At 39.7% G+C, this 25533-nt stretch overlaps 1 protein-coding gene across 9 annotated transcripts in view; it reads left to right on the top strand.

Moving 5' to 3' along the window:
- Positions 1 to 23054, top strand: part of IQCM (IQ motif containing M) — a 157227-nt gene extending 134173 nt beyond the window's left edge. For 6 of the 9 annotated variants that reach the window (XM_025185513.2, XM_025185499.2, XM_025185501.2 and 3 more), the window contains one exon: positions 22617 to 23053. In XM_025185513.2, the coding sequence (XP_025041298.1) occupies positions 22617 to 22732 (116 nt within the window). In that variant the 3' untranslated portion in view covers positions 22733 to 23053. Of the gene's footprint in view, positions 1 to 19798; positions 19884 to 22616 lie in introns of all 9 variants that reach the window. The other 3 variants (XM_025185493.2, XM_025185509.2, XM_025185487.2) reach the window with 3 other exon arrangements.
- The last annotated feature ends 2479 nt before the right edge of the window (positions 23055 to 25533 follow it).

Genomic DNA, 25533 nt, shown 5'->3' with positions numbered 1-25533 from the left:
CTGCAGATTTAGGATGGATGAATCTGGAGGATTCTAGCTTGCTGCAGATCAGTAAAACCTGAGTCTCCCATATAGAGGTCTCCATGGGACAGAGTTGAACAGTCATTCTGCTTTAGTGAACACACATCCTTTCCATACATGGATCTCAGTGTTTCTTAAACTTTTTAAGACCAAGGAACACCAAACAATATTTTTTTTTATGAGGAACCCCATGGATTTTTTGTTGGGGGGGGGGGGAAAGGTGGGGGGGAAAAGGGTCAGGGAGGAAGTTATTGAGCAAAAAATTGCCTGCCCCTTTAAGGGAAGCCATTTTGAATTATGTTGTTCTCTGCGGCACACCAGTGTACAACAGAACACAGTTTAAGGAGACTTCGCTTCTGCAGTAGGATGTATATCCATCATGATCCTGAGCATTAAAAATCCAACCGTGCTCTACATTTCTGCAATCACATTAAAAGTAGAATGGATAAGAATATTTCAAATTATCTTCTTCTTTTATTTCCAATATTCCATCTACTATATGGTTTAGGTGATGAGAGTTCTACTTCAGAGACAGCAGATTTTCCTTGATGATGTTCTGGGAACTTCTTCAAATAGCTGTTTGCCTTAACCAAAAAAAAAAAAAAAAAAAAAATTACTGTAGCCTTTTGCTGCTGCTACCAACAAGGGGACATAACTTCTGTAATTTTCTTAGTAGCTATTTCTCCTACTGAGTTTTTTTAATAATCAGTATTTCAATGGGAACCAAAAAAGTTTATATTTAAATATTACTAGCTGGCATTGTGTTTGCATCAAAGAAGATTCTTCTTAAACCCTGGTACTCCAAGTGGAGCATAGGTCATCTACAAGTCTCCTCCACTTCACTCTGTCTTGAGACAAAACTTCTAGCTGACTCCAGGAGTACCCCAGTTGTTGTCCTTCAATCTCAGTAGATCAAAGAAGATTGATACAGCTATAAAGCATTTAGGGGCAAAATGTAACACATTCCTTATTTATACCACACTTGATGTCAATGGGAGTTTTGAACGTAAGTGGAGTTGGATTGTTTCCTTAGGAACCATCATATCCAATCAAGTATCCATACTGAACATAAGACTACCCATTACACTTCATGTGTCTTCTATACACAGAAGTTGGCTAAGAACCCATTATGGGCAGAAGATTTCTTGTGGCAGAAACTACTCACATATTTTAACAAAATAACAATGAAAGAAAAAAATATTTGATCGTGTAATAAGGCATACTGAAATAATAGAAAGGTTGTCTGACCAGGACTAGGGCAAGTTTTATGGCAGTAAAGCTACTCACCAAAAAATGGAGTTTCATTCAAATCAAAACCATAGTTGATGGAGTTATGGATTCTGCCACACCTGCTGACTTGAAGTGGTTTCCATTAAATGCAGTGCTTATAGTTTGGCTTGATGACTCTCAATACCCATACTTTACCAATTTTTCATCTTTGTGACCAAAACTATTCACAAATTTCACACAGTTTCAGCCATTTATATGGCTGGAGGAGGACAAGGAAGTGGTAGTTGGTGTCACTCTCCCTTTATCCCTGTGGTTAAGGCTCTCACTTGGAATAAAGGAGACACAGGTTTGAATCTGTTCTTGATTTGGAATACTACTGTAAACATGTACACCCAATAGCAGACACTGTTTGTGGAGTGAATGGTAGAATATCCCTTATCTTGAACATAATAATTCAGCTTAAGTGATTGGCTTTTAAAGCTGGCAGTCAATAACTGATGTGTGACTACAGTAACCTCCGTCAAATGCCCAGAGTGCAGATGTACCTAACCATACGAGCAGCAATGTTGCCTGGTAGTTTCAATAGTGACAATATCAAAGTCATCCATGGAAGAGGTAGAATTATACTATAAATTGAAATTGAGAAGTGTAAAATAGGAATGACTGCTCTTCACATCTAAATGTATGCTCTGAAGTAATATATATTTGAAGACCAATTCGCTTTGTTGTAAGGACATCAAAGAATGTTATAGGGACATTAAAGATTACATCTACACTACAAGCTGGGCATGTGATTTCCAGTTTGTGTATAAATACTTGCGCTAGTTCATATCAGAGCTAGTGTGCTAAAAATAGTACAGCTGTCATAGAAAGGTCAGTGGCAACACGGGCTAGCCACCTGAGCTTTGGAGTACATTCAGCTAGATTGTGCTGCTGATGCTTGTGCTACTATAGCTATGCTGCTGTTTTTAGCATGCTAGTTCAGATGAGAGGTAGTATGAGTACATGTGTGCGAACTGGGAATCACACCGCTAGTTCAGAGTATAGCCATAGCCAAAGTGGCAGTTGCAGAAATAAATGATGTAGTTGTTGCTAAGCAAAAGCATCAATACTAAGGAGATTTTTCTCAGTGAGGACCTTTCAGAATATTTCATTCAAGGGATACATAAAGTTGTACTTGTGACAGCTAGTGCTTACTGTGGTACCATATAGTGGTTATATACCTAGTTATATACTACTTTTGCCTATCTCATGCATCCCCTGTGGTGATGATTACTGCACAGTGGCTGTCTCCTTTCCAATAGAAAAAGACTCAGCCTGCTGGTGAGGTCACCAGCTGAGTCTGCTGCCCCCCTTCTCATAGACTCATAGACTTTAAGGTCACAAGGGACCATTATGATCATCTAGTCTGACCCCTGCACTTGTTAATTCTCAAGGATTAACAGAATCTACTGTATAAAAATCCAATATAAGAGAGTCTGCAGCCCACATCTCTGTGGGCTGAATGCTCTTTCCTTGAGGTTTAAAGTGCTACATGTCTCCTTATCTTGTCCCTCCCCTAAGCCTGTAATTGCTACCACTTGCACTCTTTCTCCACAGGCAGGACTCTAACTGAACCCTTATTCAAGAGAGTCCAAGACCCATTGTACCTACTTTCCTATTTGACCCCCTTCTTTCTTTTTCTTTTCTTGCCATTTTAGGCATATCAGTATCAGCATGTGAAGCTATGACCTATTTCACTACCTACCACAGTTTTTGCATAATCAAAATCTGTATCCTCTCACCTTGTCTTGGAACCTTACAAAAACACAGTCATGCTTTATTTTTAATCCCACCCCACTTTCCTGGCATTTCACTAGTCCTTTCAGACTATGTTCTTTCTTCTTGAGACATCTCAATTTGACACAAATAATCTTTCTGTCTATAAAAACAATGAGTCTGGTGGCACTTTAAAGACTAAAAAAATTATTATTGTATAAGCTTTTGTGAGCAGCAACTCACTTCCTGAAATGCAAAAGAGAAGAGAAAAGGAAAGGAAAAAAAGGAAGGAATACAGAGTTGGGAGAGTGGCAGCAGTGCTAATTAAATCAGAGTGGACGTGGCTCATTAACAGTGATGGCAAAGGGAAAGTACCTTACCTATTGTAATGGGAGAATGACTACATGTGTCTATTTAAGCCCTGCATTGCCATAGCAGATGCTGAACTGTTCCCTTAATTTTGCACATTTTGCATAACCCAGCTTTGTATGTATTAGATACAAATAACCATTCATCCCACAGTGACTTCTTAGCACTCTATAGCTATTTCACTTCTTCTGTCATAATGGTGTAGTATAATATTGCCAACACATAACACAGAACCTTCATCCTTTATTCTCTCTGGTCCATATATCTTGCCATTTTTTCTTAAGTTCTCTCTCAATCAAAATTTTCCAGTTATGGGTATTCAAAGGAATGTTTATGTCAACCTAATTTTAAGGCATTTTTGCTGCATTATCTGCCATTTCATAGCCAAATATTCTAGTGTGCGAAAAACCACACTATTACTAGACTCATACCTAATTGTACTGTCTTTGTAGTTATCAACAATATTTAATGGCTATTCCTACTTTCTGGTTTTCCCTTTCTGATCTTATTATAACTGATAAAGAGTCAGAGAGGATAGCAGCTGTAGCCGGGTGTACTCCATTACCCAGGTCTGTGCCAACAATGTGCCCACCAACTGAGCCATCATAATAGTCACAAAATTGGATAGTTTCAATTATCTTTTAGTTCCAAATTCAGGGTTACAAAAGACCATTACCAATCTACCCATGCTGTCGTTATTTGATCTGTCTGTATAGATACAGTAAATGGGGTCAGCATTGCCATATATGAACACACATTTTTATTCATCATATTTGATAATGCTGCTGTTCTCTTTATTTTATTGTATAATTCCAGTCCACAACTGGTGAGACAACCATTCAGCTATAGTTCTATTTCCCATTACTTACAATTTTAATTCTTCCATTTAATTAAACTCTTCCTCCTTCCCCCTCTTGCCCCCACCTTGTTAGCATGTGGGATTTGGTGGCATTGAGTTACATCTTGTCTATTTAATTCTCAACAGTACTCATATATTTGTGCAGTACTCTTATTTTTACTGTTAACCTTAGCCCATTAGTCTTAGCCTAAAAGACTAAAACTAGTATTTTCATCCTTAAATTTATAGGCATTTCTCTGAGAGCTGCGTGCATCACACACCATGGTGTTATAATGTTTGCAGCACATGTGATTTGAAAAGGCTGGGTTTGAATTGGTTCTAATTGTTTAAATGTTGATTTAGAGGCCAAACTGAAGCCGTGGTATCCATGATCTATATCTGGTCTTAAGTGTTATATACAGTGTCATCAGTATGTTCTCATCTTTTACCTCAGTTGTTCCCAGAAATTATTTTAAGAAGATTCTTAGTATCTTTATATTTAGTCTTGATGTGACCTTTCCAAGTTACAGTAGTTTGTTAGTAAACATAACTCCAGAAAATATAAAATTATGTACTACCTGAATTGTCTCTGCAGTCCCATATGTTCTATTCCAACCCCATCTTTCATTTTGTGAAAATTGTTCTATTTTGTTTTATGAACTGAGAACTTAAATCTCCAAGAATCTTCCTATTTCAACTCCCCCTGAGTACCTCATTGGTTTTTCTAATCTATGTTTGACCCCCTATAACACAGTCATCTGCAAATAGGGTAATACCCATTCCTGCCCATACACTCTTTGGATAATTAATTATGATATTAAACAATGTAGTACTGATAATAGTCCCTGTTGGGCATCATTAGTAATTTATAAATATTCAACAAAGTACAGGTTGAAACTCTCTAAACCAGGACTTGATTACTTACCACCTACTTGTTTTTTAGATGTTTGAAAATTGGGATTCTTTCGGGGTTTTCTTTCAACATTACCTTGGCTTTGATATATAATTAGTATAGAAAATGCAGCTCTCATTCCATCATTTTTGTAATTTCCCATCTGCATTTACTTGCTATATTTCTTGTTGCAATTACAGATCTAAACATAAAAAGATTCCATCCACCAAATTAAAGTAGTGCTTACAAATTTCATACTGTGCATGTCAATGAATGGTTCCAGGTGTTTGCCATTATCAACTTTCTGCTTCACCATAATTTATTATGGCTATTAAGGTCTCCACAAATAATGTGCAGGCCTTTGCTACCCTTCACTAACCTTCCAATTCTAGATTGTCTCGTTTTTTTACCTGTGTTAGAAACATTATAAATTCATATAAAGATGTTGTTATTCTCTATTTTGACATAAGACCTTCTTTTATAGAGACCCTCCTCTGGTTATTGCCTTCTGTGACAGATCGGGCCATGTCTGGGCACAGCTGAGGGCGTCCGCTCAGGGCGAATTGCTCAAATCCGGGACTCCTTACAGCCCCCATCCGGGGCTCCTTACAGCCCCCAGACTGGTGACCTCTCTGAACAGGCCACAAACCAGTCCCACAGAGCACTTCAGCTGCCTGCCTCAAGCCTCACGAGCAAAACCCCTCCGATACCCCAGCAATATCTCTGCCTCAGATGGCCCCGGGCCTCATACACAGGTGGGGGGGTCCTAGCACCCAATCCCACCTACCCCGAACAAGTTCTGTCCGGTTCCAAGAAACCAGCCACAGATCCCTGGTCAATTTACCCACAAATCACGCTGGGCCAATCTTTTAGCATCTAACATCTAAAGGTTTATTATTACAATAAAGAAAAGCATGAGAGTAAGGTTGTTAAGGAATAGTACATTACATGCACCGAATCTCCCAGGTCTCGATGCAGGCTCTAGCAGAGATGTTACAGCTGCTGGCTTAAAAGTCCTTGATGCACATCCTAGAACCATTTCAACCAGAAAGAACACTCTCTGAATGACCTGCTAACCTGGATCCTACTTCAGAAGACATTCAAATCTGCACTTGAAAGGGAATCCTCTGAACTGGCATTCATGCTAAAATTTGACACTCTCCGCAGGGGAATTAACAAAGACTCCAACTATCTTACCCATTACAAAGATAGCTTCCCCAATTATCACCTCTAATACTATTAACTCACAGACATTTCCCCTTCCCCACCTCTAATATCATTAACTCACTGGCATTCACCTTCCTTCCCCACCCCCCACATACCCCTTCTGTTCTGTAATGTGATTTGTCCTTTTCATGTGTGTTCATTTTTTTAAAATTGTATCCTTTGGTATATATGGTTGTGACTATTTTCTTCCATTATTTGATCTGAGGAAGTGGGTCTGGCCCACGAAAGCTCATCATCTAATAAACCATCTTGTTAGTCTTTAAAGTGCTACATAGTCCTGTATTTTGTTTCATCCTAGAACCAGGATGGGTTCACAGGTCTTTCCGGCTCTTCGATCCCTGTATCCTCTGGGATGAAGTGCTGAGCTGAGAACAAGATGGCGTCGACCACATGGCCTATTTATCCCTCCTTCCTGGTCCCTTCTTGGCTGTAGCAGGTCACCTGGCCAGAGGCCAATCTCTGTGTTCCCTGCTGACAGCTCTCAGGTGACAGCCTCCATTCTTTAGGTGTGTCCTTGGACCATTGAGAGCCGTTGTCCCACAGGGCCTCGCTAATTAGCATGTCCACAGGCTTGGCCCTGCCCAATGCTCAACCACATGCAAGGAAATATTCAGTATCCACACAAGTACATGCTAATAATTACACACACAGACATTATACAAACACATGAACAGCGTACATAGGATTATCAGACAGTAAGCTTCTATTCAATACCTCATATGGCCCCCTTCTATACCATTTTTGGGGCTAACACCCCCACCTATGGGTACATCAGTGATCTGGCTGCTCCCCTCAAGATCCAGTAACGTGACACCTTCCTTCGGAGCTGACTGACTCTTTCAAGTTCCTTCTCAATTAGGCTCTGCCACATGGAACCAGAACTGCTCCTGAACCCCTTCTTTTCCAGTGTGGAGGTCTATTGCACCATCACAAGTTCTGAGTTGTCCAGGCCTTGATGGTGCCTCCATTTGGACTGGTGGAGTTGATGCGTTATTAGCAGAAATGTAAAAAGCTATTCATTTGCAGTTATTTTTATTGCTACATGCAGGCTCTGGGTCTATCTGAATCATAGACCAATAAATAAAGTACTAAATACGTTATGAAATAAGTATTAGACTTCTGAGAAGTTTTTGATCGAGGATTAAGGGAACAGCTATTCCACTCGTTGTTGAGCCTTATTACTGAGTATAATATGTTTCCTTGAGTGGTCTCACGTAGTTATGGTTGCCAGAAGTCCAGTTTTGAACCAGACAGTCCAGTATTTGAGCTTTCTGTCTGGGAAACAAATTGAGAAAATACCAGACATATAAATGTCTGGTATTTTCTAATTAAGTTTTATTATTATCATGAGTATCAGTACGTAGTTGCGTACTGCCTGGCTGGTAGACGTGCTGACACTGCGTTAGCGTGTCTGCCAGCCAGAGAGTACGTAACTACACAGGGTGGGATGGAATCCCGGGGGCCGGACTCACTAGTGCGCCCTACTGAGACCGTTCGTGGGATGGGCAGCACTCCGGGATCTGCGTGCACCTGGGCCAGCCCCACTCCCCGCCAGCCGGTTCCCCCCCCTTGCTCTGCCCCCGCCCAGCTCCTTTCTCCCCTCCCCCAGCCAACCCCACTCCTCCCAACACCCTCCCGGCCAGCCCTGCTTCCCGCTGGCTGGTTTACCCCCCCCCCCCAGCCAGCCCCTCTTCCCCCCAATCCTCTCCTGACCAGCCCTGCTTCCTGCCAGCTGCCCCCACCCCCATCTGAGATCAAGCGTGTCTGGTATTTTTTTGAAATCATCTGATAACCCTACACGTAGTTACCATATCTGCAAAAGTACATCTAGTCTTGAATAACATGCTGCAGTTACTCACAGAATGGTAAAATTTCATCACTTGCTAATCTTCACTAGTAATTCTGTTTGCGTAAAAAAACATAATTTTCCATTGGTTACCCTATAATGTCCTATTGGCAGCTCCACAACACTGCAATTCTGTACCAGGTGGGGTTTTTTTCCTTCCAGAAAACTTGAATATGATGTCTGGAAGTAGATGTTATTCTCCAGACTCAGTGAGGGTCAGTCTTCTAATTGAATAGGAGCCATAAATAGCTTCCAGGAGACAGTCCAGCCAGTCAGTGGGGGAAAAAAATGTTCTGACCACACCGTCCTCTTCTAAGTGGCCAGTGGGAAACAGTCATTTCTATAATGGTGGTCCAAAATAATTTCTGAACTCATTTTAGAGCAAAGAAACTGTGTTTCAAGTTTCCTTTTCTTTTTAGGAAGTCATGCCTATGTTTAACATGTTCTAACTCCAACTGATTTATCCATTGTTAACAATTAAAAATTAAAATTATACAGAGCTCTTAAATGCATGAGACTATGTACAGAAATCTTTAGAACTAGTCTGACCTCTAATGTTTTTTCCAGACTTGGGAACTAGCCTAAATCAATATGTAATTCTCTTCTTCCAGAAACCCATTTGTGTTTACTGGCATCTTGGGGTTGATCCAGTCTGACTCCTAGATGCAGCTTCTCAAGGGATGCATGCTTTTTATCAAGGTTCCTGTAGTCCAGCTGTGATTTTTATGGACAGGTCACTTTCCCGCCTACTCTTTGTTACTAAGTTTCTCTGTAGAAGTTTTGCAGCGCTTGTTTCTTTTGTCTTCCTTTTGACCCACTATCATCCTTCAGCTTTCTGTTACAGCTGCTAACTGGGAGATACCCCTTTGTTCCTCTTATTGTTTTTACCCCCCAATAGAAGAACCAGGGTTTTGAAAACAATAATTTTCATTTAAGATGTAATAATCTCAGGGTCCACTTGTGGTTTTGCTTCAGCCAACCCTGTTCTTGCTCCCCATCACTACTGGTTACCTCATCTTCCATAACTTAACATAGGCATTTTATAGCAGGGTAGCATGAGAAAGAGGAAAAGGAAAAGTCTGTTTTAAATGCAAGTCCTTTTAATGTTCAGTTTTGGATCACAGCACAAAAATGCCCCATTCATTCATTGCCACTTATGCTTTGCATATCAACAAAAGAGACTTAATACTGAAGTTAGATATTCAAGTAGTCACTCTAGCCATACTTAAAAGCACAAGTGAGAGTAGGGTGATTGTATTTGTGAAATAGAAAATCAGGAAACATACTTAATATTTTCATGTGAGGCAGGATGAGTGGAGAAAATAGACTATTTGGGCAGCTGAGGAGAATCTTGTAGAGGGCATTTACAAATTTGATGCAGAAGGTGTTTTGTAGTGGGACTGGTTTGTACTGCACATATGCTTAAATGCATTACTGATATTTTGTGATATCAAGCCAGATTCTGCTGGGGCTCGTTGGATGACTGTACAGAAGGGGCATTCAAGTGGTAGCTTAGACTCATGGAACTGTGGCAGAGGGCATGCTGAGATGCATGGCTAAGCAGGTGCCATGGTCATTCGTCTTATATAAAGGATGCAGATTGCATGGAAGTAGCTCTTCAATCCTTCCAAGGCATGTGGGAGGGATTGCTCTCCCCTTTTGCCCATTCACAGGTGTCTAGTACTTATCAGCTCCCTTGGGGTGAATGCAGACCTGAGGATTTTGGCCTTGAAGTGCAAAGTGTACCTGTGTGAAAGGTATTATACATTTTTTGTTAATTTGTTCTAATTTTCAATTCTCTGAAATTCGTGATATTGAATATGCCGCTAAATGTGTTAAAAGGACTCAGTATACCTTAGGACCTCCGTTTTCAAAGGTGGCTAATAAGTTGGGTGCCCAACTTGAGATCTCATTCCAGTTATTAATAATTTTGTGTGCTAAAAATCTTGGAGACCAACTCTGTACAAAGCAAGCATGCATATGTGAAGCGCATATTTCAAGCTCAGTCTTGTGAACCTTTTTAATTTTGGTTCTTAAAGACAGGAAATCAGAGCATTAGATTATATTATGGAGTACTGTGTTCAGTTTTTAGATCGATGCTGGTTTTGAGTGATATGAACTATGATTTTTGAATAACTGGTCAAATTGATGTGTTTGACAATTGGTTTGTGTACAGAAAGGATTTGAGGGGGCAGATCATAGACTTTGTGTGCCAAGTTTCAGACCTGAGAGAGAAATTTATTGCCAAGTTAAGAACTCCTGATAAACAGGACTTAAAATAGAAATGATGAAACAACCCTAACAATAGCATTGTGAATGGCGACATTGTCATTCTGAATGGAGATCAGCTTGAATCAAATTGAATAACAATGCTCTTTTTCTTCATTAAGGCCATTAAAATCTGTAAGGCTATGAGACCTGGGTAGACATAAAGGTTTTAAAAAGCAATGAAGAGAGACTAATGTTCATTGCTGTGTACTTACTGAGAGTCCAATTAACGAAAAGTTTGTGCTAATGTATTCTCACTGAAAATCAAGTAGAATAGCATACGTTTCTGTTATTGTGCTATGCAAAAAGGAAACATGAAATTCTTCTCAATCTCTTCATATAAATATTAATCTAGATTCACTTTAGAGTTACAGAATTATTTTAATAATTAAGGGGTAGATGAGTGTTATTTGTGCATAGCATCAAAATTTAAGGAATGATCAGGATTCTGTCACTGTGCATTGCTACACTGTTTCAGATGAGCATCTTTGATAGTATTGCAGTTTGCTATTGTCTTTTGAAAGTGCTAATTTTAGTATAAAATGTGGTAAGAATTATTTAAAAACTTAATTGCATGCTCTCTTTTTTTGGCAATAGCATTTGTCTCTGAAATTTGTCTTTTTAGAGTGCTTTATGTAGTTGCGCTTAATACCCTGTAATTTAATAATTGGGGTGGGAGGCTGTGCAGAATATGGAATTGTAAAGAATTTGCATACTCTTTTGATATGGCAGGCTATGATATGCACAGACCTCTTTCTCTATATTGATCTTGAAAATCCGTTTTGGTGGGGGTAGACTGGGCTCAGCCAGAGCACAGAATGGTCAGGAGACAAGGGGTCTGTATGGGGCTGCTGTTAGCTCTCTTGGCCGCATGATGGTTTGTGAAAGGAATCCAGTAGCAGAGAGAAGATTTATATATTATGGTTGAGATTTGACTCTCTCCTACACAAGATTTAAGGCACATGTAAATTTTAGAATTGCTCTTCCTTTGTCTTCTTTCCTGGCTTTTCTTGCCTTGACCACTATTCTCTCTTGCAAGTGGCCCAATAGCAATATGGATATTTTGCAGAAAGACTAAAAGAAGATGATGGTGGTAAAGGAACACTGAGCAAAATTATCATTTTGTTTCATGAGACCCCTGCGTTGTTTCCACAGGTTTTTCCCTCAGCACTGTTCAGTGGAATAGAGGGAAAATAGAGGCAATTCAGCAGAAAAACATTAATTAGAGTTCGAGGTAGCAGTTGTGTTAGAAAAGTTGTGCATTCATTTTCATACATAAGGATTGCATTTTCAGGTGCTAGCAAGCGTGCCTAGCACATGGGCATTCTTTTGTGACTTTAACTCTTAGGCTATGTCTACACTGGCCCCTTTTCCGAAAGGGGCATTCTAATTTTAAACTTCAGAATAGGGAAATCCGTGGGGGATTTAAATATCCCCCGCGGGATTTAAATAAAGATGTCCGCCGCTTTTTTCCGGCTTCAGTAAAATTTCAATAAATTTTGTTTTCGCTTATTTTTATATTGGAGTGGAAACATGGGGGCATTATACTGCTTATAAAGATATAGTCTGTGACTTTACAAATTTATGTTTTAATTGAACTTTGATTTCTTGATGGATAAGAGAAATGTAGAAGATAGAGAAGTGGATGATAGAGTCTGTAACAACCCTTTTGTGTTGACTACCCTACTTTGTACATAAGAACAGCTGTACTGGGTCAGACCAAAGGTCCATCTAGCCCAGTAGCCTGTCTGCCAACAATGGCCAGCACCAGGTATCCTAAAGAGGGTGGACTGAAGACAATAATCAGCGATTTGTCTCCTGCCATCCTTCTCCAGCCTCTGACAAACAGAGGCCAGGGACACCATTTCTATCCCCTGGCTAATAGCCTTTTATGGACCTAATCTCCATGAAATTATCTAACTTCTCTTTAAACTCTGTTATAGTCTTAGCCTTCACAGCCTCCTCTGGCAAGAAGTTCCACAGGATGACTACACGCTGTGTGAGGAAGAACTTTCTTTTATTAGTTCTAGACCTGCTACCCAGCAATTTCATTTGGTGTCCTCTAGTTCTTCTATTATGGGAACTAATAAATAACTTCCCTTTATCTGCCCTCTCCACACCACTCATGATTTTATATACCTCTATCATATCCCCCCTCAGTCTCCTCTTTTCTAAACTGAAAAGTCCCAGTTGCTGGGACTCGTTCCAAACTCCTAATCATTTTAGTTGCCCTTTTCTGAACCCTTTCCAAGGCCAAAATATATTTTTTGAGGTGAAGAAAGAACCTTCTCCTTGGAAGTATTTTCTCCATGTTCAGAAACAAAATAAAAGAGGAGACAGTAACCTTGTTGGGCAGATTTTCAAAGATGCTGAATTTCAAACCACTAATGAAATAAATGAGAATAAATAAATGGGATCATCTTCCAGGTGGGGTGTACTTTCCCATGTAGTGGTATTTAGACCACAGACAGAGAGAAAAAATGAGTGTGCTCTAAGGCTGGCTTTTAGCTCAGGCTGTAGAGGCTCATGTACTAAGCTCCAGAGGTCCCAGGTTCCGTTCCATCTGTTGGCGATACAAATCGATGTTCATTACTTATGAAAATCATGCCCTAATATTTTGACATAAGTCTATGGAAAGAGCTTTCAAACCTGCTTCATGCTGTAGGCTGTTCACAATGATAGTAGATATTGTTTATTCTCAAAGGGTATTGGCTCTGCGAGCTCTGGTTGCCCTCACTCAGGATACCACAACATTCTGCAACATGGAGCCAGAGCTGCCTCTGGGCACTCTGGTGCTTCTCTTGGACACGTTGCTATGAGCCTGGTTGCACTTTCTGCAGGCTGCCATCCAGGTGGTCCATCGGGGACTGTCAGTATCCAGAAAGCCCTGTGGGAGAGCTTCCACCCTGAGGAGCTCTAAGAGCCTCCCTGGCCTCATTCCTCCCTCATGTCCTTCCACCTACACTTCCCTACCCTCCCTTCCTGATGTCAAATAAAATGCATGTATTTTCATGAACACAAACTCTCTATTTAACAGAACTTGGGGGGGGGGGGATTAAACTCTGGTGAGACTGGGGAAAGGAGGCGGGAGAGGAGAGAAGAGAGGGTGGGAGAGGGGAGGGGGAAACCTGGGAGAAGGTAACTGGAAGGGGGAAGCAAGGGGAAGAAGGGGGAGGAGAAGCTCAGGGTTGGGGGTCTCACTGGACCAACTTGATTTTCATGCAAATCTGCTCCTGGGTTCGCATGTGGCCTTTGGTGGCCAGGCTGGCAGCTATCCTGCCATAGACAGCTGCTTTCCTCCATCTAGTGTGGAGATCATGGATGTTGGGGGCATCCCCCCCAAAACCTGAATAAGGTCCATGATCTCCACCCTGGACCAGGAAGACGCCCACCTTCTCCGGGCCCTGGCAGGCTCCTAGGAGCTGGCAGACTGCTCCTGGGGAGCGGTGGGGGGCTGGCTTCCAGTGGCTTGCTGGCACATGTTTTGGGGTCACTGGGTCAGGGGCAGTGACTGCTGGCTCTGGGCTGGCATGCTTGGAGCTGGCACAGTCACTGTGGCCAGAGTCAACCCCTTTAAGGGCTCCAGGAAGGAGAGGAGGGAAAGGAGTTCTTCGTTGAGGCTGGAGTGGCCACCAGGGCACCCTGGAAGGCTGGAGGCCCCCTATTTCAAAATAAGTGTCTACACAGCACTTATTTCGAAATAGCTATTTTGAATTTGGCGTTATTCCTCGTGGAATGAGGTTTACCAAATTTGAAATAAGCACTCCACGGTTTGGAATTAATTTCAAAATAGCAGTTTGGCTGTGTAGATGCTAGGAAAGTTATTTTGAAACAACGGCTGTTATTTCAAAATAACTTTGCTGTGTAGACATACCCAAATAGATGAAGCTGAAGTCGGTTGCTGAGAGATACTAGGTTTAAAATGTTAAGGAATGTGGGAAAACTCATTTCCACAGACAATATATTCATTGTGGCCCACATGAAACATTCTGCTAAAAAAGTACCTATTTCTGCATAACTTATATGAATAATTTTACTCACTTAAGATGAAATTTACCCCTGTGCAAAGAACCAGCACAAAAACTATGAATCATTCAAGTTCCGTGCACCATTTAAATCCCACCTATTTTGCGATCTCCAAATGGACTTCCATGGTTCATAGGTCTCATTCTGGTCATCTGCATAATGATGAAATTCACCTGTGAGCAGTGCCACTGAATTCAACTTTATACAATTCAATATTCAGAAGGACTACTCCAATAAAACAAGTAATTCAAATGCACCAGTAAATGTTAGTAGGATCAAGCTCATTTGACATACTCTGTAGAACATCAGGAAAATTAATTGCCAAAACAAAAAGGTGGGTTTTTTAAACTTATTTTGGTTGTGAGGTGTGGAAGTACAAAGAGTCTGGATTTTTGTTAATCATAGTACATTAAGGAGCCGTGTAGCAGCAGCATCAATTTATGGTATACATATGAGCAATAGCAGTTTCAGGACCTGGGAAGACCAAGAGCGCTGTTTTGCCATACGTAATATGTCCCTTTCCTTATTCCAGTTAAAATTGGATGGATTTTTTTTCTTTTGCTGAAAAATGCATATTTGAATAGATTGAAACATTTCATAAATTTGTCAAATTTGCTGAATTGTTTCTGCTGATAAAGCATGCACAAATAATTTAAAAAGTAGAAAATTTAATTTTGATATTGGCTTTCTGTTTTGAATTTTTACCTTGGTTTATTTATGTATTTATTTTAGTTAAAAGGTAAAACAATAAAATAGAGGGGCAAGTCCATCAAAAACAAACCAAACTATGTTTCTAGTTGAACAAAATGTTTCAATGAATTTATTTTTGGGCTGGGGGTTGTCATCACATTTTTTAAAAAGTATTTTAGGGTACGTCTACACTGTGGAGTTATTTCAAGATACTGTAATGCATCTTGACAGTGCGCCCAATATTTCGAAATAGATTTCAAAATAACAAGCAGCTTATTCCAACGTCCTGGGGCATTTTGGAATAGCGAATTATTTTGAAATTTAGCGCTGTGTAGACAGCGCCAAATTACAAAATAAGCTATTTTGAAATACACTCGGAATAAGCTATGCAATTTGCATAGCTTGTTCGAGTAAGAGTATTGTGTAGATGCACCCTTAGGGTCTAACTAAAACATTTTTTCTGATTCAGCCACTGAACTGAAAATTGATTACTTACACAGCTCTAATTCCAGTGGTGATTTGTTATTCTGTCACAGACAAGATCATCCTTCATTGGCAAATGCAGTTATCTTATCTTACATCTGAGAAGTTTAAAGACTAACCAGTCTCTGGCTTTTTTCTCTCTCTAATACACAGAGGATTACCCTTGTGAAGGACTACATAAATAGAAAATGTGATGGCTGTACTTTAACTATAGTAAGCCTGCTTTTTTCTTCTGGCAATAATTTTAAGCAGCAGGGTTACATCTATATTAAATGTGAATACTCTTGTGTAAATCCCATTAAGGTTAATAGAATTTTAGTTTTACTGCTTAATAAATTTTCAAGTGGATTAACTTTTGAAAAAATATATAACCACCGTAATGCACAGAACGTGATCATATACAAATATCAATATACCATAGCTGCAATATGAGGAAACTTTTTGTGAATTGATCAAACACATTCATTTAAATAAATTCTTACTATTTGGAGAAACTTTAAAGCCCTTTTGTACCTTTCTTTAATTATTAGTTGTCCTTGCCATCTTTACTGATTATAAGAGTGCATTCTTTGTTTAAATGTGTATTATTTTAAACGTAGTCATAATGCTGAATATGTGACATTAATACTTTTCAATGGCATTAGATTATAATGTGGTAAACATAAGATTATGACAACTATAGGATCAATTCTAAGAAACAGGTCTGTGAAGGAGAGAGATGATATTCAAATGCAAATATTTCAAATAATATTTTAAAAGGTCTAGATTTACATTGTAAATATTGTAGTAGAACATGATAAACAGTGCAGTTTTTTCAATTTTGTCTTGCTTTCATGTTAGAAGCAAATTCTGCCAACATAAAATAAATTTATAACATTAAATAAACAGTGTATCTAACATAATTTTTTATCAGTAGAAAACATAACTGAGAATTTTCTTTGTCACTGCCAACATAAAACAAGCTGTTTTGTAACTCTGCAATGTTAAATTTTTAACAGATAGGTGAATTCATTTTATTTTGGCAGATTTGCTCCTAAACTTTCATTCAGTAGTTTAATTCTATATGTAATTTATGAGCTGGGTAACTTTAGGCCAGTTAGCTTGACATTCATCATGGCCAAAATCATGAAAAATTTGAAAATGGATGCATTCAGTAAAGAAAGAAATGTAATGCATGCCTGTCCACATGATTAATGAAAAATAATTAATAACACAAACTTGACATTATTTTTAATGAGGTTACAAATTGAGTTGACAAAAGAAACTACAGTAACATAATATTTTTAGTCTTCTGTAAAGTATTTGAGTTAGTACTTCATAATATTCTACTTAAGCAGTATACAAATCAGTGTAGCACATATACACACAATGGATTAAAAGCAGGCTAAATGGTAGTTTTCAAAAGTAATGGTAAATGCAGAATCATTATCCAAACAGAGCATTTCTAGAGGAGTCTCTTAGGGATCTGTTCTTAGATGAGTGCTATTCAAAATCTTTTTCTCTAAAAAAATATAAATGATTGTTGGTATAGTTTTCAGATGACAAAAATTTGGCAGCATTGTAAATAATTATATGGACAGCTCAGTTCAATAGAGCAACCTGAATCACTCGGTAAGAGAGGGTCACTTAAACAATGTGTTTTAATGCAGTTTAAATGCAAGATCATTCAACGAGGAAAGTAGGTCACCAAATAAACACAAGCTCCCAATTCAATGAAATAGCTAAGAGAGTCTGAATTCACAAGCAGAATCCCCTCATGGAGTTCCTCCAGTATCATTCTGCTGGTGTTACCCAGCTTGGTGTTTACTGCCCCATACAGTGGTACCTATACCACAGAAACAGATAAGAACAAGAGACCTCTACAGCATGGGCTGAGGGCCAGCTGGCATTTAGGTCAAAGGGAAGAGCCTTCTCTACTGAGCCCAGAGATCTCTAGTTCAAATTTGCCTGGTGGTGGTTACACTGGGACAGGCATTATTACCCCAGCTCAAATAGGTTGCAGACTCACTCTAAAAACCAGCAGGTCCTGTGAGATACAGGGCCATCTATACTGAAGTCCACCAGTTCTATTCCATAGGGAAGCCCTCAGTACTCATTGGATTCCTTACTGCTCGTGACTGCCCTGAGGAACTGTGTGGGAGTAATCTGGAGAGAAGATAATCTTTTCTGTTTTCTACACAGATGGAGGAGTGGGGGGAGGAAACCAACAGATATGTCCTTCCCAGCCTTACTTTCTTGCCTACCAACACTTCCCCTAGTCTGCTCCATCTTTGCCCCTTCCCCCAAGCAAAATGCCAGATCTACTAAGCACCCATGATAGTGCCTTAAGAAAGCAGGGATGGTATTACAGAGGCAATTAATTTTCCTTTCCATGTTTGGATCTTCCCTCCAGACCTACCTTGGGGTGGCAGTCTGGGTGTAGGTCAATAAGGGTTATCTTCTGAGGTGGGCAAATTTGTTGGTTAAACAAGAACACATCTCTGCTCCTCCAGATAGTTGTCTATTTCTTGAATGGAACTAAACTGAGAAGTATTTTAGATTGGATATGTCCTTTGATTCCTTTCCCTTCTTTTCTCCTTATTGTCTCCCCAGCTCCAAAACTTTTCCTAACATCCCATTGCTGTTGCACTCCAAGGGTTCTCTGGCAGCAGTACCCCAGATATCAGACAAATATTTGAACTTTCAGTGCTTAATCTAGCCAAATTTCACCCCTCATTATGGATCATACACACTGTCTAATAGGGTTCTTCTCTTTCTTATTTACTTCCAGATCCCTCTGCTCACATTTTAATTTGTTACATGTTTATGGAGCACCTAAGACTTTTTAAATTAATAGGATGTATAAACTGGCATAATTTAATATCTTCTGAAAAAAAGATGTAGACTTATACAGTGAGAAGAATATACTGTAGCATTGAATAGTGATCTCTTGTGAAAAGAGATGTAACTTTCAGAGAACTACCTTTCTCCAAGCCCCCATATGTATTGCTCTCTATGCTACATGCTTAATAAAAATGTGGTATGTTACAAAATGTTTTTTTATTTTCACCTTTAAAAAAAGTATACCTGAGCACCCATGATCTGGAAGAGTACATAATCTGGCATAGATTATTTCCCAAATTTTCCAGATTAAAGAGGTTCAAGTGTACTGTTTCAAATCTTAATTGGTAATAGACTGTTTTATGCAGTTCAGTTCTAAGGATGTATGCCTATTTTCCACAGCTCCTGCCAAAAAGAGTTTCCATTTTGGGGCTTCCTGCTTATTTCTTCCAGCTGCTTCTCTTTCCTATCCCTTCTGCTGTTCTTCTCACGTGTTCTTGTTTTTCTACTGACTGTAGTGTTTCTTCTTTTTTATATACATAGAAATCATAATATAAATGGTCCTGGCAATTGGTTGCTTTTATATTTTTAATCTTTAAATTGACTTTCCTGTTTGAGGCAGTCCTCAAGCTCAGTAGCGTGTTTCTCATTAAAGTTGAAAGTAAGAGTTTGGAAAGATTTACAAGGTGTGTGTTCAGGTCTAAAATGTAGCATGACTCTGCTTGTGGTAGTAACATCTTCAGCCATATGGAGGAATTACTTCTCATGGGGAAATATTAATATATAGATTCCGAAAAAAAAGAAGTGGGTTTTTTTTGAGACTTTTGATTACCTCTCACTGGAATGAATTTAACTCTAGCTGGATCAGCACTAATGTGCAGGGTCACTGCTGCAAACACTTTCCCTTGTAACTTAACTCTCACAAGTGGTCCTACTAATTTCACATCAGTGACATGTCATTTGTGCATATGCATGTAAATATTAGCAGGAAGAGGCCCTTTGTTTTGCTTGTTCTTTCCCTGTTTTAGAATAAATTAAAAAACTTAAATTTTTTTTATCTATTGAAAATTATGGTTACTTAGAAAAACTGCATGCATCAATTTATTGCAAATAGATGGTCTATACTGTTTGTTTTAAAAGTAAACCAAAATTCAAACCAGCAACATAGCTGTTATTGTTGCTGTCTTTTTTAAAAATAAATGTTCTATCAATGAGGTGTGGCTAGTTGACACTACAGGATACTAAGTGCTATATTATAAATGTACTAAAGTTAACAGAGCTTCTCCCAACTCCCATGTCTCATGGTTGCTCCCACGTTTACCTGATCCAGATCAAGAATCACATGGCTTCCTATGCACCTGCTTCGATCTCCTTCACAGAGGTGCCCCTGCTGCATGAGTGAGGAAGAACAGGAGGTATTTTGACTTTGGGAGGCAAAATAGCTTCTGGGTCTACAACAGACACATGACCGCTACTGCACCCCTCTCTGCAGTGCACTTACTGAGCTCATGAACTAGCTGGTGTATGAGTGGATCTATGACCACACTTCTTTCCTTCCTCCTTTGGGGGTACCATTTCATCTTTTCACTGCCCACAATGCAGCAGCTTTAATTTTGCCTCACCCTTATATCTTTTCAATTTCATCTTTTGCTTTATAAGTATGTTAAAGTTGTTTTTTTCTGTTCTCATAAAGATTATATTTCTACATTTGCTTTAATCTTTTCATGTTTTTAAATCTAAAAATATTTACTGAATGCTAGTGCAAGTAAATATTGCAAACTGTTTTTAAAACTGCACATTGTAACTTAGCCAAGTTCAGGAGGCAGTATGGTGTTTGTTTTCCTGATTTTGTTTTCTAAAGAACTAAAAATAAGCAAAAGTAGCAATTATTCTCTTGTATCACATGGGGCTGGGTTCTACATTGCTTGCACTCCCAAATTTCTTCCTGCAACTGGAGGTCTGGGAATTCAATGGTTGCAAGATCAAACTTGTAAGGCTAAAATCTCAGTGAAGTATCTCAGTGATTTATACACATTCATCAAGCTTTGTTTGTGTGCAGGGTATAATTCTGTAAACACCTCTGAAAAAAATATATGTTAGAATAACTCCATCTTGCTGCTTTTGTTGGTGGTAGTGTTTATTTTTGTTTGTTTTTTTTTTAAATCTAGGATTATCCTTTTATTGTAGGAGAGCGCCAGATATACTACAGTTAAGATTGGGGAAGCCTTTTCTGTTTAAAGGATGACTATTCACAATGCTTTGAAATCTGCATGTGTACTTAGATTGCTTTCAAACTTGGTATGCCTCATCAGAGGATGACATAGAGCTAATGAACCAAAATTGGGGACATTTGATCACACAGCTTCCAAGATATGTCCCTTCCAGAAAAAAAATTCAGAAGGTTAACACATTCAACTCTTCCCCCTCCCCTTCCCACCCCTCAGGCTTAAGGATCAAATTGTAGCTCTGGTCAGACCCCAAAGGGTCTTAGGCACTCAGTGTTTACCTCAGCTAGTGCAAAGCAACCACATCCCCTTTGGTAACAATATGGGAAACATTAGTGGCAAAAAGTTTGGCACGGGACTAGCGTGCGTACACACGCACCCACCACAGACATGATGCTGTTCATATGCAGACAGAGATTACTCAAGAAAGCTGCAGCCAGCCAGTATTCACTGGAGTGGGACGGCTCAAGGGGATGCTATGTGCCATTGAATCTGAACCGCATGGGGGGCACTTTGTTTGAATCCAGCCTTTGGAAGAGATAGGAGAATAAATTTAGCCATGTTGCTGCAGTCTGCCTTTGTCAAAGGGTTGGATTTTTGTTTGCTTTGTTTTGTTTTGATTCCTGGGAAATGTGCTCTGAGTACAGCAAAAAATTCAGGTGGTCAAACTTCATTCAAAACCAGAATAAATCATGCACTTGAATGCTTGCTGGAAAGGGTGGAGGAATTAGGGATTGGTGGAATGGGGAAGAGGAGTTATGGGTTGCTGCAGCAGGGAGAGGGAAATTCTAGGGAGGAATAAAAATGGGGATAGGTGATTGAGGGGGGAGAAGGATTGTGAGTTAGGTCGGGGCTGGGACTGGGTACTGCAGGAGTGAGTGGAGGTGTGACCTTGGGAAATGTAATGTGGGGTACGTCTAGACTACAGGCTTTTGTCGACAGAAGTTTAGACTACTGTCGACAAAGAGCGTCTAGACAAAGAAGATACTGTCGACAAAGAGCGTCTAGACTACATTCAATTCTGTCGACAAAGCAAGCTGTTTTGTCGACATGGCAGTGTAGACGCAAAGGACAGTTTAGATGAAATAACGCCGTCTGTCAACAGAATTCTGTCGACAAAAGGCGTTATTCCTCGTAAAATGAGGTTTACCAGCGTCGACAAAACTGCTGAGTTCTGTCGACATTATGTCGACAGTACTCAGCGGTAGTATAGACGCAGGTTTAGTTTTGTCGACAAAAGTCCACCTTTGTCGACAAAACCCTGTAGTCTAGACACACCCGTGGAAATGGATGGCAGGTGAATATGGGGAGATTAGTCGCAAGGGTGGAAGTGTTTGTCAGCCCCACATTCTCTTTTCTTGTGCTTGCTGGAATTTGCCCACTGGGGATGTGTAATCCTTCTCCCTGCCCCCCTCCCATATATGAGCTAAGAAATGGGTGGCCCATTCCCTCTCAGGGTCTCCTGTGCTTTCAGGATTATCCTGTGCTAGGGATCTGGATTGAGCATGGCAGTTGCTGGTTAGTAATCAAAACTATAGCAGAGTATCAGCTTTCCTACAAATAAGGTTGATAAATCTTTTCTGTTTAAAGGTAGATTCTTCTAAATGCTCTAAACTTTTCATGGTTAGTCAGATTGTCTGGCCTCTTAGAGTGATGCCCCAATGTGCCCACAACACACATACCAATACCGATGCTCTGCCTCTTGAACAGGGGCTTCCTACACCTGTCCTAAACTGAAACACTTAACCTACTTTCAGGGGAGCCAACAGAATTGCCAGGTCCCTAGGCAATGTGTGTGGGAGGGGAGGGGACTCCATGTCAAACCTTCTCTCAATAGGGATGATTTTGATCATGCTGTTATCAGTTTGTGTAACCTTAATTTATGGACTTGCAATTTACAAACAAAACTGTTGTATTTTATAGTGAGTGGACATCCAGCATTAAAGGCAGCTGACATTCGAGTGGTAGGAGAGTTAGTAGCCTCATCAATGAAAGCATGGAAAATGAAGAACCTTTCTGCTCGGGATTCCTTGCAATGATGGCTGGAAAGTAGACAACAGTCTTTCAACATCAAATACTTCTGCAAGTGTCCACAAGCAAGGAGTTTGATTGTAACATAATGCACTACATCTGTGTATACACAACTCATAGATGTCCTACAACTTGAGAACCATAGCCAGAGAGGCTGTTACAGCTATTTATTGAAAATCTGCTCGGCTTTGTTACTCAGGCTGAAGCATGCATGTTGATGTGCATGGTATAGGATAAATGGTAGAAGTACAAGAAGCATGTACAAATGTTTCAGAGGAAAGGACCAGCACAATAAACTCTTTTAAACTAAAATGTAAATTTATTTGAATTTGGAGGGAAAATGTAGACACATGAGCCAGTGATCTTTTAAAAGTATTTAAAAATTGCCCCTTCTTAAAACTGGAGTTTACTCTGGCAAATCTCCCATTAACTTCAATGAGAATTTGTCTAGTAATTGAGTAAGCATTTCAGAATTTGCCCCTAAAAGGGAAACATCTTGTTTTCCCATCCTCTCTGTGGGTGCAGAGCATCCTCTGTCTATGGAACCAATGTGATTCCACTGTTCAGTGTAGGATTTTAGGTATGTTGTGCAGAGCTGCACACGGCATAATGTGAAACCCTTCTCCATAAGAACACCTTAAGCAGCAGTGCCCATGGGAGTATGGCTGCACAGGCACCCTTAGAAACAGGAAGCTACATTGAGCATCTTTGCCTTGCTCTCACAGGAGACACAGTAAAATCATCTAAACTATTCCAGCTGTTAGGCGTAAGTATCCTCCCTGGAGAATCTCAGCTACTGCTTCATGGCCTGAGAGAGGAACTATTTCCTTTCCCCAGCTTTTCACAAAACCAATAAAATAATTATGCCAATAGATGTGTCTGCAGATCATATAATCCAGCAGCCACCAGCATCTGGAAGGAATGCTCAGGAATGGGCATTTCCCTATGGCTGTTTTGGAAAAATTAGAGGCTTTTAAAGTGCATTTGTCTGTGTTCAATATGTGTTCCTATAGTGCCTTCAGCAACATTGTACCTAAGCTCCTCCCAATACTGCATTAAGTGAGGTGAATAACATCTGTTGTGCATGGGACATTCATTCTCATCTCCGCAGGGGGACAATTGTGTTTGTAATGAAGTATTTTATTTTAATGGTTGTTTGTTTTGGGGACGGAGAGGGAGGCAGTTTAAGGTAGGTTCCCTGTTAGTAACTCCTAGGCATAGTTTGACAACCAGGGCATGTGTTTACAGGTAATAGTTTAGATTGCACTTAAATTTGCATTTTCCACAGCCACATCACACTCCTGACTACTAAAGGGATTTAAGACAAACATATGCTATTAATGAATTGTAAAAGCATCCTGTTTACACTATCCAGACAGTTACTCTTCTAGCTCTTGTATTCATAGGCAAAAATGGGACCCATAATTTGCTATGGAGAAACAACATATCTGCCAGTACATTAGCTAACCCTGTTCAGAATGGTGTTTGATGACATGATGGTAAAAGCATGCCATAACTTTAATTTACCAGAAAACTCTGGTCATCTGAAGAAGTGGGCTGTGCCCATGAAAGCTCATGATACCATCTACATGTTTTGTTAGTCTATAAAGTGCTACCAGACCATTTATTGTTATAACTTTACCAGTGAGACCAATGGGCACTGGTAATAAATTAGAGATAACATTGTTGTCAGGTTTAGACACTGCACTTGTGTACCTGTCTTATGGAGGGGTAATTCCTGCTACCAATAAATCCAGCTAGGTTTGTCATCTATGAAACTTATAACTGTATTGATGCTTCTTGATCTCAACTTGTTCTACATGTTTCTTCAGAGAAATGAACGTGCTTTTAGTTCAGTGACAGTTTATCAGTCCAGATCTGTAGAAGACAGTGTAAGGTTAGTGACAAGAATCTTTCACTTTTCAATAGTCAGTTTCTATATATAAATTGGTACTTGATGCTAATCAAAGAACAAGAAATATTGGATATGCTCTAAATGTCCATTGTGTTTTTGAGCCAACTCCTTGATGGAAGTCATCACTTATATGTAAATGAACTGTCAATGGCTTGCAAACGTTGGCAATCACTGGACTGTGAAGGGTATGTCTTAATAAGAACCAAAGCTCTTCACAGACTTTGATTTACTGGAAATAAAACAGAAAAGTCCTCTGAGACTACAAAGGACACTTGTTTCAGATAAAACGTCTAGACAGTAGCAATATATTTGAGGCTTTTATTATAGTAAAACTGCAAATTAGAATAGAGTGCTGAGAAAATTCCTATGACCCCTCAGAGTAAAAAAAACAAAAAAAACCCCACTGTTTGAAACTGATCCTTGAAACACTTACATTCAGAATAAGTTCATAAGCATTCAGAAGAAAGAAAGAAAAAGACAGACGTGTAAGGTCAACATTACATCTTTTAGAGTTTCCAAAATTTCACATTATTTCTGAAAATGTTCTGTCACCCTTTGCAATTCAGCATTAAATGTGATTTAAAAAAATAAAAAGTGAGGGTATGTCTACACTACCCTCCTAGTTCGAACTAGGAGGGTAATGTAGGCATACCGCACTTGCAAATGAATCCCGGGATTTGAATTTCCCGGGCTTCATTTGCATAAGCGGGGAGCCGCCATTTTTAAAACCCCGCTGGTTCGAACCCCATGCCGCGCGGCTACACGGGGCACGAACTAGGTAGTTCGAACTAGGCTTCCTAGTTCAAACTACCGTTACTCCTCATTTCACGAGGAGTATGCAAATGAAGCCCGGGAAATTCAAATCCCGGGCTTCATTTGCAAGTGCGGTATGCC

The sequence above is a fragment of the Pelodiscus sinensis genome, chromosome 5 (genome assembly GCF_049634645.1).
Source record: "Pelodiscus sinensis isolate JC-2024 chromosome 5, ASM4963464v1, whole genome shotgun sequence".
NCBI classification, from domain to species: domain Eukaryota; kingdom Metazoa; phylum Chordata; order Testudines; family Trionychidae; genus Pelodiscus; species Pelodiscus sinensis.
This window is presented reverse-complemented; position numbering and strand designations above follow the sequence as displayed.